This window comes from Lagopus leucura, unplaced genomic scaffold, assembly GCF_019238085.1.
Source record: "Lagopus leucura isolate 7727_CA_CO unplaced genomic scaffold, USGS_WTPT01 Super-Scaffold_100002, whole genome shotgun sequence".
In the NCBI taxonomy this organism is placed as follows: Eukaryota; Metazoa; Chordata; class Aves; order Galliformes; family Phasianidae; genus Lagopus; species Lagopus leucura.
In genome coordinates, this window is record NW_024962263.1 from 9,385,539 (window position 1) to 9,400,612 (window position 15,074).

The 15,074-nt window shown below is 40.6% G+C and overlaps 1 protein-coding gene across 4 annotated transcripts in view; it reads right to left on the reverse strand.

The window, feature by feature from the left end:
• Positions 1–2,019: 2,019 nt before the first annotated feature.
• Positions 2,020–15,074, reverse strand: part of LOC122178779 (desmoplakin) — a 37,173-nt gene continuing 24,118 nt past the window's right edge. For 2 of the 4 annotated variants that reach the window (XM_042869188.1, XM_042869187.1), the window contains exons 18-24: positions 13,865–14,058; positions 12,890–13,052; positions 12,217–12,300; positions 11,237–11,344; positions 10,509–10,607; positions 7,402–9,693; positions 2,020–5,973 (exon numbers count right to left, since the gene is read on the reverse strand). In XM_042869188.1, coding sequence (XP_042725122.1) covers positions 2,779–5,973; positions 7,402–9,693; positions 10,509–10,607; positions 11,237–11,344; positions 12,217–12,300; positions 12,890–13,052; positions 13,865–14,058 — 6,135 coding nt within the window. In that variant the 3' untranslated portion in view covers positions 2,020–2,778. The remainder of the gene's footprint in view (positions 5,974–7,401; positions 9,694–10,508; positions 10,608–11,236; positions 11,345–12,216; positions 12,301–12,889; positions 13,053–13,864; positions 14,059–15,074) is intronic. The other 2 variants (XM_042869189.1, XM_042869191.1) reach the window with 2 other exon arrangements.

A 15,074-nucleotide genomic window follows, 5' to 3' on the forward strand; every position in this document is an offset into this window, starting at 1 on the left:
AAGAGCTGCTGTCTCAGCAGAGATGAAAATTCAAAATTACCAGTCATTCATTCAAGGCAAATGGAAAAAAACCATTTCATCTTCCATGCAAGAAGTGCTGAGCCTGTGAACACCCTACCCCAAAGCTTCACATTCACTTCTTTGTCCCCATAGCACCACACCACAACAGAACCCGGGTGTACCCAGGTACAGCTCTCTCATCTCACCAGCACCATATGCTGCCTCAGAAACACGCACCCACATTGAGCACGTCCAACAACTTGTCCTCCTGCTGCTCATACCTGTTGTATCTCTGCTGTCTGACCGTATGGGGCTGCAGCTACCAAACTTCAGCTCGGGAGAAGGGGAGCTCTTCCTCCAGCTCCTTCCTCTGCACCTTTTTACTACAGAGGAGAACTCTCTGGCACCTCCAAATTATCAGTTTCCTGCCCACCTGCTGCCTACCCTAGCTCAGCTGCCATTCAGCTGGCTCTTGCACAGAACTTACATGCAGCTAGCAACCGTGCCTCAAAGGAAGACAGAATTCCCCAGTCTGTGCCAAGTGCAGGCACCCAATTGCAGGCTTTTTTTCAGTAAAAAGGTCATTTTTAGCACTGCAACCTTCTCAGCATTTAAAACTGCTGCAACAGATTTTGATTAGGGTCTTAAAAGCAAACAAAGAAAAAACCACCCACAGCTGTTTCTCGCTACCAGTTAGAAAGCTACTCAGGCACCGAGTTCTCCCCCATGGTACAGCTAATGAATTTCAGCTGTAAGCAAACCTCAGAAGCTATGGAATTTCCTCATGGACAGATTTATCACTTTATCACCTACTTTCTACAGAGGTCCCTACTGCCTTGTAGCAGTTCACTTATTTTCTTAGTCCAGTAATGGAGAATACTTTATGTATGGGAGAGAATTTAGATGTTGTTATAATCTTCAGAAGATACTGGAAACACTTTTCAGGTTAGAAGCTATGCTTCAGCAGAGACAAAACTATCAAAATCCAATCTATTTTCACCCTGGGAAAAGAATATGCTACAAAAATCATGCAGCACCGTTGACAGTGATTAGCATTTGTTCCTATCAATTTAGTCTTTTTACCTGTAACAAATCATAGAACTGATAGACAGGTAAAATCCCTACATGATACACAGCTAAAAGCCCGCTACGTGTTTCAAGTACTTATAGGAAGACTTATACTGGCAAATTACACTAATAGTTTTTTCATTTAAAGCTCTGTACTGGTATTTGTCTAAAACCATACTACATTATTTTAAGTGATAACAGAGGTAGGAACACAATACCAACCAGAGGTATTGGCACTCTGCTGTATGCAGGAGAGGACATGATGCTCTCAACAGACACAGACATTTTCTGCCATGGCTGAGAACAGCCACAGCAACTAAGCAGCTTCAAATCATGCCTCGAGTCCAGTGCTCAGCCCTGCTCTGCTTTCTGAGCTCAGGAGAGACCTCAGGTACAAGAAGACAGCAGGCTGCTAGCAGAACTTGCAACAAGAAGCCATCATACAAACAATGATACGTGTTTGCTATTTTCTAGGTTTTCAGGGGCCACCAGAGGTGGCTGGACATCATAGGAGGTGACTTTAGATATTTGAAAGACCCTCCTATTCCACTAGACTGTTTGGCAAAGTCCAGTCACTTATCTTTGTTCTGCTCACTGTTCAAAACTGAATGATGCACAAGGGAGAATCTAACTCATAGTCTGTTGTAGCTGCAGAGACAAAGGCTCATGAGCAGAATAAATCAAGCCTACAATCAACTGTAGAATCAACTGTGGAAACTGGCTTTCTGCTTCTAGAGCAGTTTTCATTATTGGTGCAATCTTCACTTTCCTTCTGAAAACACAGAATCAAAAGTCTGTACTCATAAAATGATGTACAGGCACATTATTTTTGATGATGCCAATCTGCTGTTTTTACAACAAGACTATTACTTCTTTATTTTCTAAAAGGTCCTTTCTATAATTCCTATCTCTAACAGTATTCATAGCTCTGTTTAATAAGCACACAACAAATAGTTTAAAACTGCAAAGGTTTATTGCCCAGGATAGCTGATGTGGTGCAGTTAGATTTATGTATATTTTTTGTTACATGGAAATAAAGCAAAACAGTAGAAAACATACAGGTAACAGTAACACAAAAGCCCAGCCTAATACCAGCCCTTTATATTCACCAAGTTATACGTAAGAAAATGGCCAGACAAACATAAAGAAGCAGAACATTTGGAAGACAGCTTTTCATGTTATAGCATAGATTGTAGACCAATATTTAAGGTATTTTCTATCCACAGTCTATTTTTTCTCTGTAATAGCAAATTGAGAAAGGCTCTATGTGGAAAAAAAAAAACAACAAACCAAACTTCAGGACTTTAAAACCTCAGCTATCAGTTTATGAGTTGACAGTTACAGTTAATAGGAGAAGGCAAATGACAGTATTTAAAATATACAGAGACCCATTAAAAATCCAACACTAAAAGGAAATGGCAACTGAAAATCAAAATTCACAAACATGACTTCTTGCATTCCCCTATCCTCTTCTCCACAAATCTGTGTTCAGGCATTTTACAGCTTTTTCAGACATTGAACACACCCAGAAAAGACTTAAAGTTTTTTGGACATGCCTTTATTTCCTTTGTTTCAGCAAAGTGGTCTTGCTTGTGCAAGTAACAACAGGACCACAAACTATATTGCTTTCAGTTAATCAGTTGTTGATTTAGGAAAGGGGATACAGACTAAGCTAGATGATATTAAAATGCATTCATGTTCCCTCACTTACTAGCGCCCAATAGACCCACTGCTAAAGGTTGAGTATGAGTAAGAATATGAAGAAGTTGCCGATGCATCAAAACTTCCCCTCCTAGATCCACTGCGTGAGCCTGAACGTGAGCCAGAGCGAGAGCCAGAGCGAGAGCCGGGTGCTGAAGAGACATTGTAGGGACTGGATATACCTTTAGACGAAACAGAGGCTGCTTCCAAGAGTTTGAGACCAGTGATATCTTCCACCATTGACCGATTCATTGCATCTTTGTAGGATATTTTCAGCTTGGTCTTGGGGCAGGTCAGTATTTTGGGATAGCTGTTGGTGTCTTGCAATTTCTGGGCAGCACGACCATCAATCAACGAATTTCGAATGGCTTCTTCAATACTTATTCTTCCACGTACTTCTGGATCCACGAGACCACCGGTGAGGTACTGGAATTCAAGGAACCGCTGCCCAGCCTCATAAGGCAACCATTTTTCCTTGACTGCTTCTGCTGCTGACATCCTCTTGCGTCCGCTCTTTATGCCTTCAAATCCTATGAAGGCCTTCTGGGCTGGTTTGAGCCGCGTGGCCATATCCTGATCAATGATGCCCTGATTGGTAGCTTCCTGAAGGGAGAGCCTTTGGCCTGTGGTAGGGCATATTATGCCCCCTGTGCAGGCTTGGGCTTCAAGTAACCGTTGCCCGGTGATGCTATCCACAATGCCCCGCTGTATAGCTTCTGAAATTGAGATTTTCTCCAAGTTTTCGGTGTCAAATATGGCTGCAATGGGACTGCACTCATCTGGGGTCTCTGAGAATGAACCACTCCTTATCAGCGAGGAAGAACTCCTGACACTCAGGACTGTGGGAGACCGAGTCACCGATTCATGTCGAAACACCTCATCGGTGCCATTACGGCAGGAAATCATGTCTGCAAACTGAGTCAGGCTTAAGCTGCCAGAACGGTATTGATCAAAGAATTTCTTCTCTACCAGACCTTTATCGATAGCATCTTGTATATCATACTGGCTACCTGTTTTCCTGTCAACAAGGACTACTCTACTGCTACCATCTGATCCTGTAATAGTTATTTCTTCCCACTCACACTCCTGTTCAGCTAGTTCTGTATAGGTGTCAAAATCTATGAGGCCTTTGCTGTATGCCTCCTGCACTGACATTTCCCTGTTTGTTTCTGGATCTACAATGACAACTCGACGCTTCCTAAGAGTGTTCTTCTGTGAGGTGTGTACCACCTTCTTCTTCTCCCTCAGGGGCAGAAGACAGAGCCCTGTTGCATCATCCTTTATGCACCTTTCTTTCAGCTGCAAGTAGGTCAAGTTCTCTTCCGTATTAGGATCAAAAAACCCTTTGGTGTCATCGCTTGGATCACTAAGAATCTGGTTGAGCTCCTCATTGAAGTAGCCACGCTTGTAGGCTGTCTCAACTGGCAGGCGGTAGCTTTCTTTGGGGTCAATGATTCCACCAGTGGCAATCTGGGCCTCCAGCAAGCGAATGCCATGGCCTCTTTCTATGAGCTCTTTATTCATTGCTTGAAACAGAGAAATGATGTTTCCAGTTTCTGGGTCTTTGTATCCAGTGACAGCTCTTTCAGCAGAGAGAAGCTTCTCTTTAAATTCTATTCCAACAAGACCTCTTTTATAAGCTTCCTCAACAGGCAGCCTCGCGTTGCTGACAGGATCGACTATGAATCCGGTGGCTGCCTGGGCTTCTAGGAGTTCAAGGGCTGTCCCTGGTCTAACCAAGCCTATTTTCATAGCCTGGTAAATGCCAAGCTTCTCTTTAGTAGCCTCATTGTAGATACCTGCAATACAGCTAGAGCCCTGAAGGAAATCGATTATCCTCTCACTCACTTCTTCCACTGTAATTGCACCTCTTTCCAAATCATTCCTTGTTGATTCCTTAATAATTCCAGCCTCAAGAAGAGCATCTGCTGAGACAGGCTGCCTGATCCCTTGGAATGACATACTCCTCTTCTGCACTGGAAGGAGTAGCAAGCCAGTATGTGGCTCAATCCTGCATTTTTCCTTTAGCTGCATGTAAGTGACTGCCTTTTTGGTGCTGGGATCAATGAAGTTCTTCGTGGTGCTTTGGCAGTTGTTTAGAATCCTGTACAAATCTTTGTCGATCAATCCACGGGATAAAGCTACATCTTTGGGTAGGAAAACACTGTTGACAGGATCAACAATCCCTCCCACAGCCAGCTGGGCTTCAAGCAGACGCATCCCAGTTTCTCTGTCAATCAAGTTTTTCTTCATGGCTTCAGATAGTGGCACAGTTTTGCCTGAGAAAGGATCTTTAAAACCGGTAATAGCCTTTTCTGCCGTATAGATTTGTTCTCTGTCATCAAAGTCAATCAGATCTCTGGCAATAGCACTGTCCACTGTTAATACCTCATTGCGGTGTGGGTCTATCACTCCTCCTGTTGCTGCCTGGGCTTCCAAGAGCAGGACTGCATTTTCTGCCGTAAGCAGCTGGTTCCGTTTGGCCTCAACAAAGGAGTACTTCTGTCTGGGTAAAACGGACACTCCTGCAATAGCACCTGCCCCTTTCAGAAAGGGTTCAATGTCAGCAGCGACTTCTTCTACTGACCTCTGCCCCTTCAGCAGTTTATCCAGAGTGAGTTTGTCTATAAGCTGACACTCATACAGCTGCATTGCTGTAATTTTCTTCCGCAGCCCATTGAACACCAACTTGGAAGCATCAATACAGAAGTCTTCTTCAGTCTGAGTAGATCTGTGGGACCCATATGGGCGCTGTTTAAGTTTCTCGATCTCTCTCTGCAGCCTGAGACGCTCAGATTCCAACTCTGACTGGCTTTTGACAGCAGTCTCTTCCAGTCTGCATCGGTATCTCTCCTCAATCCTTTTAATCTCCATCTGCAGCCTTTCAATCTCACTCCTCAAGGTGTTCTTCTCCCTCTCACTCTTCTCTCTCTCACACTGGATCTTCCTTATGGATTCCTCTGTCCGGGAGTGCTGGTTCTTCCATTGGTTGAGGTCATTCAGGATTTGTTGTTTCTCATTTTCCAGGCGTTGCTTCAAACGAGACTCTGATTCCAGGTTAACTTTCAAACGGTTCAACTCCTCTTCTAATCTCTGCAGCCTGGCTTTGTCTTGCTCCAGAGCACTCATTTTTATCAGCAAGGTTTCTCTTTCTTGCATAATGTGGTTATATTGATTTTTGGATTCTTGAATCCTATTGGATGCCTAAAATTTTAAACAAGAAATAAAACAAGAGAAGATAGTTAGACATACGCTCTCCACTTACCCTTCAGCCTGTCATTTAATCTGCAACAAACTGCCACTGGAAAACATTCCAGTCACAGCAGTGCCTTACCCAAGACCATGAATAAAATAAACCAGCGAAGGTACATCTGTCCCTTCAATGAAGGCGTCTTTAGTACCAGAGTCTCCAATCTATTACCTACAATCTTAATTTTCTAGTGATTTAGTTAGCTCTTTATGCCTTCTTCATGCATCTCATAGTACACTCACAGAGCACTCAAGATTCTTTAAGAATCTGCTGCCCAGTAGGTGTACCCTGGCATAATTCTACTAACCTGAGTGAATACATATCAGCTAAGAACTGGTCACACATGGATGAAAATGAAATATATGACTCACTTTTTCCTATTAGTTTCAAACAATTTGTTGATTTACATTTAAATTCCCTTCATATCTTCATAATATAATATATATATGCACACACACCTTTATACACTAACACATGCACATTCACATGCAGTCCATATTAAACCAAATAACATGTTACATATTTGTAACACATGCAGTATGTATGCATAGATGTCAGGCAATGCTAAGTGTTATTAAAAATTAGTATCAAGGCTTTAAAAATAAAGAAAAACTAAACAACTGACAGAATAGATGAGAATGAGGAAAAAAATATGGAGGGCAAATACAGAAAAAAATAAACATTTTCAAAAGGTAGAAGAATGAAGATGCAAAAATATCTTTTCTTTAGTTTATCTATACTGTCATCTCAAGTTTAAGGAACATGGGCTGATAGTGAAATTTAAGTCACCCTTGATGACTTAGGAACAGAAGTCCCAACAGTCACTGAAATTTAGGTTTTAGGTATCTTAGCTGGCAGCATCACTTTTAATTCTTAGTCACCACTTTACGCAGCTAAACAGCACTTAGATAGTTTGTTGGTCCTGGGGCTTTTAGCTTGTTTAGTTTGTGATACAGCTCAGGTCAGGCTCAAAGGACTGTTTTAACCCATTCTGACCAAAACAGACCAGGAAGCACACAGCCAGCAGAGTACAGCTAAACCACAGTGGTATTCCATGTATTGTTATTTTCCCTTAGGATAGTTTGGTGAAGACCGGTACATATCCAGGGTTTCCTCCATGCTGAGGGCAAGGCTCAGCTAGGTGAAAAAGACACTTTAAAGTTTCCTAGCACAGTCCTCAGGGAGTAAAGGGGCTAAGAAAGTGGCCAAATTCTGCCATTTTTCTTTTAAAAATAATGAGGAGAGTGGCTGTAAGAGGAATATTAGTCACAAGTACAGTGAACTTAATCAGCAAGGTGTGAATTAAGTTGGTTCAAATGGACATTGTGAGTAATCATATATCTGAGAGACAGTAAAGCTGGGATCAAAATATGTGTGAATACCTCCAGAGCCTGCTTTTGGAATTTTTCAATTTCCTGTCTCAATTTTTCCCTTTCTTTCTGTAAATCATTAATCAACCCCTGAAGTTCCAGGGTTTGCTTGCTGCTTGTCTGAAGCTGATTCTTTAGTTCAGCAATGGCAGAATTTTTCTCATCAACTTCACTTCTGACCATTCTGAGATCATCATACTCCAATCTAACATTTCGCAGCTCTTCCTCCAGTAACAAGTGTTCCTTGGTTAGGTTCTCAGTGAGAGACTGAAGCCTTTCGATTTCGATTTTGCACTCGTTCAAGTTTTTGCTCTTCTCCTCGGAGGTTTTCTGTAAGTGCTCATTTCGCAGGTGAGCCTGCTTCAATTGCTCCTGTTCTTGTACCAACTGACGACGTAAAGTCTCAATGTCAGATGTGTATTTTCTTATCTCCTCCATGTACCTTTGTTTCTCTCTCACATGACCATCTAATGCTTCTCTTTGGTGCCTAAGGTCATCTTCATTTCTCTTCTTTACAATAGACACTTCCTCTATCTGCTGTGTGAGATTAGTTATTTTAACAGATTGCTCTCTCAGAGATCTCCTCATGCCTTCTACTTCCTCTTCCAGTTTCTTCCTCCTGGCTGTCTCTTCCATCACATTCTTATTCTGCCTGCAAAGTTCCTCCTCCAGCTTATGTTTTTGGATCTGCAAGTCTTTTACAGTGCTTTGGAACTTTGCACTTTCTTGATCCCTGCCTTTTTTCTCTTGCAAAACTCTTTCGTAGTCAATTTTCAGTCTGGCCAGATCCTGCTCCTGGATCCTCAGCTTGTTAATTGTCTCAGTAGCACTTGTGTTTGCTTTCTGAAGGTCAAACTGAACTCTTTTTAACTGATTGTTCTCATCCTCTATTTCTTTTCTTTGACTTGTCTCTACATCCAACAACTTTCTCAGCCTTTCAATCTCTTTGTTTCTCTCTTTAATGGTCTTAGATGCATCATCAAGCGACTGTTTGTATCGCATGCTTTCGTCAGAGTGCCTTTGAATAACTTGTTTTAGTTCAATCTCCAGCTGCTGTTTCTTCTGAGAAAGCTCTGAGCCAGCTGCCTTTTGCTGCTGAGCATTCTCTTCTATTTTCCGTAGATTATCTGTTGTTTGAGTTATTGTATTCTTCAGTCTCCTAATTTCCTCACACAAATTCCTATTTTCTCTCATAGCATTATCAAGCTGCGTTCTATAATTATTGGTATCCTCTTCCTTTTGCATAGTGACCTGGTGAATTGTGGTCTTTGTGATATTAATCTCAGTTTCATACTTGTTCTTTAAGCTAATAATTTCCTCATCATAACTGTTCCTTACCTTAGCCAACTCATTTTCAAGTTCCCATCGGCTTTTAGCTTCTTCCTGAAGCTGAAGCTTTAGCCTTTCCAGCTCCTTAGTTTTATCCTGAATAGTAGCAGCAGCCTCTTCAAGAGCCTGCTTGTATCTGGAGTTGTCTTCACCACGAAGCTGAATGATCTGTTTCAGCTCCAGCTCTAACTGGTGCTTCTGCTGTGACACCTCAGAACTGCAAGCCTTCTGCTGAAGAGCATCTTCCTCTGCCCTCCTCCGCTGATCTGTGGTTTGCAGAATGGCATCGTTCAGCCTCACGATTTCATCCTTAAGGTCTCTGTTTTCTCTTGACAGTCTGTCAACCTGGGCTCTGAGACCTTTCGCATCATCATCTTTCTGTGCAGCTATCTGCTGGATTGTGGTCTTCTTAATATTAATTTCTGTTTCATACTTGTTCTTTAAATTACTCATCTCCTCGCTAAACTGGTTTCTTACCTTAGCCAGCTCATTTTCATACTCCCTCTTCCGTGTGCCTTCGTCCTGCAGGAGAACCCTTAATCTTTCTATTTCGTACTCCTTCTCCTTGATGACCTTCTCAGATTCTAACTTTTGCCAGCCAAGGCTGTCTTTCTCGTTTTGTCTTGTTTTCTGCAGCTGGTCGTAGTCATTCTTTTGTTGCTCATATCTGTCCTCCAGCAACTTCCTCTTCCTTTTCTCATCTTCAGTCTCGTAAGTCAACCTGGTTATTCTGTCATTTAGATCCTTTATTTGGGCATAGCATTTGTCCAGGTTTTGCTTAGCTGAATTTCCATCCATTTCAGCCTGTCTTTTCATCTCCTCCAAACTCATCAGCTTTGCTTTGAGCTGAGATATGTCCATCTGGTACTTCTGCAGATTCTGTTCCAGGAATTTATGCTTGTTGTTTGTCTCTGAATTTGAATCCCTGGCAAGTCTGAGTTCTTCTTCCAGAAGTTCAATTTTTGTGGCTTTCATCTACAAAATGGTAACAAAAGAAGGGGAAAAAAAGAAAAAAAATGCTCACTTGTGACAACTGTTTCAAAAGTAGCACAATCAATACAATATACACTTGCAAATCTGACAACTTACAAGATATATATTTTATTTGCTTCAGTGATAACTCAAAATCCTTTTTAATTTAAAGTCATCAAGGCAAATTCTGGCAAATCTCTTATTCATTCAGATTCGGATTTTATTTAGAAACCAACATGATGACTTTCAGAGGGAAACAGTACTTGAAGGGCAAGGGAGATGCAATACAGACAGTAAAATCTGGTGTACCAAGAGCTCACCAGCAAAATATTAAACAGCCTCGTTTACAGGCCATTTTATTTTCAAACAAGTAATTTTCATCCTTCATATACGACATTTCAAATGGGCCTGAATGGAATCCATGCAGCCATTACTCCATTTTAAACAATAGATACCAATGAGGTGTGTCCTTTTAACGATAAGTTTTCAGCATGGAGATAACTGTATTCTTATTGAGATCACTCTGACAGGGAGATAAAAACATCCTGCATATTTTATCAAGCCCCTCTTATTTACCACAAAGGCTAATATTCTCTACCTCACACAAGATCTTGGCAGTAAATCTGCAAGACACCACACTCTGAAAAAAAGGTTGCATGAAACCACTCATATGCCTCCTTCATCCTATTCAATGATAAAGTTCAGTATTTAGCTTTGTGTATTGTTTAGCACTGTACTAAAGTATAAAGTCTTGGATCAGGGATAGTGCTAACCTGTGACAAAAATAGAAGGCAAAGGAAATAAAAGAGGCAGATTACCTTCAGGTCCTCCATGCTCTTTAACATTTCACTCAAGAATTTGTAATAATCTCCAGATCTTGTAAGAAGCTCTATGTAGCGAGCCTGAGCCTCGCTAGCCTTGAAAAGAAAAAGGGAATTATTAGTAGTTTATGCTGCAGTTAGATATGAACATACCTAGTTCTCAGACTATTTAAGAATTCTGTTTTACTTGAGAAAACAAGTCATTTGACAATTAAGTAGCAAAGTTTCCTCTTTGCAAATTTGTATGGTTTCCTGGTGACCCCAAGTATATAAATTCTCTCTTCTGACAGACCCACATCTTTTTCAGTATTACTTTCCCCCAGTGCTCACATAGTATTAATTCCAAGCCTTCATCTCTTGGTTCTTCATGCTACTCCTGCCTGACAGTCACAAGTAAGTCAAGTTGAACTTTTGAAGTAATGGTTAATTCCCAGTTTGAAAGTGACTGAACCACTTGGGGCACAGATCTTACTTTCTCACAATATGTATATAATGGACATTGGATAGGAATGAGCCAAATTCCTGAGGGTTAATCTACTGTCTAAATGTGCCTAGGTATAATTTTGCAGTGCAGCAACTATTCTGCACTAATTACTTTTGCATACGTGCTTAGTAAACATTACCAATGGCAGTGCTAATTATTATATAGCTGGATATGACTCACAGCGGCTCACGCAGATGAATAAATGTATTCAAAAGACTGATGAGGAAGGAAAGAAAGATACCTCTTGCAGAATCAGCACTGCAGGAGACTGAACCACACACTTTTTGATAGGTATGTTGAGCAACGTTTCTAATCCAGAACTGTAGGAAGCAACCTGAAGCTCATAATCCTGTAAAACAGCAGGATAAGGTAAGACTCCGATAGCAACTGCTAACTAACTCCCTGGATCTGGATTTCTCAACATGCAAATAAAGGGTTGGTTTTGTATTTTTTTGTTTAAATAGCTACGTTCTCCCTTGTTTATCTCTGGCCATGTACAAATGACCTTCTCTCACAAACTAAGGTTCATCAGTTCAAAAAACATTGTGAAGACTCATGGAAGAGAATAATAAAAGGGAAAACAGAACATATAAATTTTGAAAAAACAGAAAGATACGTGTTTCTGTCAGTTGAAGACCATCCTTTCATTATCAGTGAAAACTTCAGAGATAACTGACTCCAGTCTCTTTCACATCACTTTTGCTACAACATGTACAGCAAGATCTTTGTGATAGAAAGGAAGGCTTAACTGGAGAAAGCGTAGATATAAAGATCACAAAGAAATGCAAAGACCATAAAACCATTCCCTGTACATCTTTTCAGTTTTCATGGCTACTGCCTACCATTCTTCCTGACAATCTGCATTTGTCTAACCTTCTAGACCAGATCCTAATCAGATCACATTTCAGAGCAACCCATCTATTCTCTACTCTCATTTTTAACATGTGAACTGGAAAGGTTGGTGTGGCTAGCAGGAGGCTTTGATTCTCCTGAAGAGAAGCATTCATTGGAATCTCCCACATCACTCTGCCATCTTCAGGAGGCAAGCAGAGATTGCTTTTGTTATCTTTTGTATGAATGATTATTTTACCCCAGCAATTTCTTCTTGCAAGCACACGCACATCCCAGAGAGCTAACATTTTGCCTATCATTAGAGTGGAGACAATAGGATGAACCTGACCATGAAAACAACCACCTGTAAAAATGCTGAAATCCAAGTACCTTAATTGCAGCTGAGCACTGATCTGCATGCTTGAGAAGCTCCTCAACTTTGTCTCGCTTCCCACAGATTTCACTGTGCAAGTTCTGTCAAGAAAAAAGTGAGCTGTGAAGCAGTCCCTCAGACTTGCCAGTACACACTGCATCCACAAGATGCCTGCAGTATGAAACCAGAGGCTCAGACTGAAATGAAGTGTAGCCATGCCTTTCCCACAGAGGCAGACGCACTGTACAGAAGGCTGTTCTTCAAAAAGAACACCTAGCAACTCAACAACTTTCCGAGCTGGGAAGGGACAGATGCATGACTTTAGCTTACAAAAATATACCCTATTTTTATTTTTGTGCTGTGTATTTATTTTATAATCTGTCCCATAAGTTGCAGCATCTTACAGTTCCTTGACTTAATTCAAAGCTGCTGTGCCAAAGTGTCAGTCATCATGATGGAGACAAGCATAGTCTTTTTCATAATCCACAGCACAGCTGACAGAAAGTAATGAGGGTAATAATATTTCCTCTTTCTTAACTTCCACATATGTGGTGGTTTTTGGTAGCTTGTATATTTTCTAATTCAAAACAGGCCACTGTATTGCTGGCTGCATTCACAGTGGTATTTCCTGACCAGTAAAGCAATTTAACATCCAATAAACTGAAGACAGCTTAGCCAGGTATTGCATACCTTCTGATCATGTAGATATCTCATAATAGTGTTGGAGTCACACAACTTTGTGGACTCAATAGAATCCTGCCTGCGCTTGGCATCACAGATCCATTTGCACAGAGCCTGATATAGATCCCGGTAAGTTTTCAGCTGTTTGATCTGTCTTTCTAAATCCCATGATCTAGAAAAAGAAACAGAAAACTGTCAAAATGAAAGTGCATTAGCTTTTTCTCTCTTTAAACATTTTTCAGAAACAAGACACCCTGATAAATATTGTAATGAACTGAGTAAAACAATATAGAGCTCTAAATGGAGATGCTGAATAAAAATTTCCAGTAATGGCTATTGAACTTGCTACATTTACCCAATAAGAGGTTTTGGTCCCTGACTTTTGAGTGATTGTGCATTACACAGAGGTCGACACTTCCTGACAGTTTAATAGAGGATGAATTGCAATGCTGTGACATTGCACTGATCTCAGTACACTTGTTTTCAATGTTCACCAAAAAAGCAGCAACAAGTCAATTTTGATTGTTAGGACTAGATTTGGCCTAAAATAAAAACATGGTAGAACATGCCTTCAGTTTAATGAAGCTTTAATTTTTTATTTCCTTCTTAGTTCTTAATGTTAGGTTTTGTGGTGGTTTTCTTAGTTGGTTTTTTTTTTTACCCCTTGCGTAAAGAACATTCAGGAATAAGCACAGTTGCTTTGTTTGAGGGGCAAAATGCTAGTTAACTCTGTAGCACACAGGTTACACAGTAACATGAAAAACCACATTTTCTTGCTTGGTCTTACACCATTTTGAAGTATGCTCAACCTATTCACAGTTGCTATTTACTGTTTACTACAGTCTCTCTGCCCCACAGTAATCTGCGCAGTAATTTCTACAGTATCTTTACTTTCAAGGGATATTAGTTCTTTCAGAATTATTGTTAAGAAGATCTTAGTAGCAATAGCCATACAGAAGAAGCCAGTAGGAAATTCAAGCAAACCTGTTATCTATCTGCTTTTCAGCTCTCTGCCAGCGGTCTATTAATTGGGTAACTTTGTCATTGAACTTTCCAACATCCATATCATACAGGGTATATGACTGGCAAGACTGTGAGTGAATCTGAAGCATTTTCTGCAGCTCATTTTCAAGAGTATTCAATAGTGACTTCTTCATGTTCAGATCACTTTTCATTTTCTGGAGAGGAAAAAAAAAAAGGTATCATACCTTTTATTCAGAGGATACTCAATCTTAACCATTAACAGCACACACAGTGCGTTGGGATCTAAACGTTCTGTATCAAATTCAGCATAGTATGTATGCTGGTGCCAACTGGAATTAGTATATTTGAAGTGAAACACCTACTTTGTTCAACAAATTTACTTAAAACCATGTTTGAAGTTAGACTTATTCTTAAACAGTTAACTGAACCACTGCCTTCTGATGTCACACTCTGTAGCCACCATTTCCATTTCTGAGAGCTACACTGAGCAGTCCCAGGAGGGAGGAAAAAAAAAAGGAAAAGGAAGAGGAAGAGGGAAAAAGAAGAAAGTCTTCCTTGTAGGATCAGGCCTTGGGATTGCCATACAGTTTCTAAATGTTAAGACCTGCAATGGCTATGTGTGCTTTTTTTCCTTTTCTGTTTGCATTTTCATCAATGTCTTACACAAAGTTGTTGCTTTACACACACATGTAGACTGGTGTTTGTGTGCACGTACACACTGTAGCATAAGACCAGATGGCATATACAGTACAGGCAGGTCTCTCTTGTGTTCCCCAATTATGGGGATGTGTGCACCCTTCAATAATCTGCTCAACTATTGTTTTTGTGTGCAATTCAAGTTTACATCAGTTAAATACATCTACCAGCAGCTGGAACTGTAGCTCTCGAGTAATGTGGTAAAAGAGCAACCTGGTTGTTCTGTTTTTGCCACCTCAAGCCTTTGCCCTACTGCTTCTTCTGAGAAGAGGAAAGAAAGGAGGAGTGAAAATTTTACCAAAGGCACTCAGTGCAAAAAAATGATCGGCTCAGGACCAGATAGATTGCTTCTACATGCTGTCATTGTGAGTAACAAAGCAATCATTCTTTGCCTTGTTCAGGAGGAAGTTCTCAGTTTAAAATTTGAAATGCACTCCACAGGAAAAAAAAGAGAAAAAAAAAACTAGTTACAACTAGATCACAAAATGAGAAATCAACAAGACTTTCTGCAAGA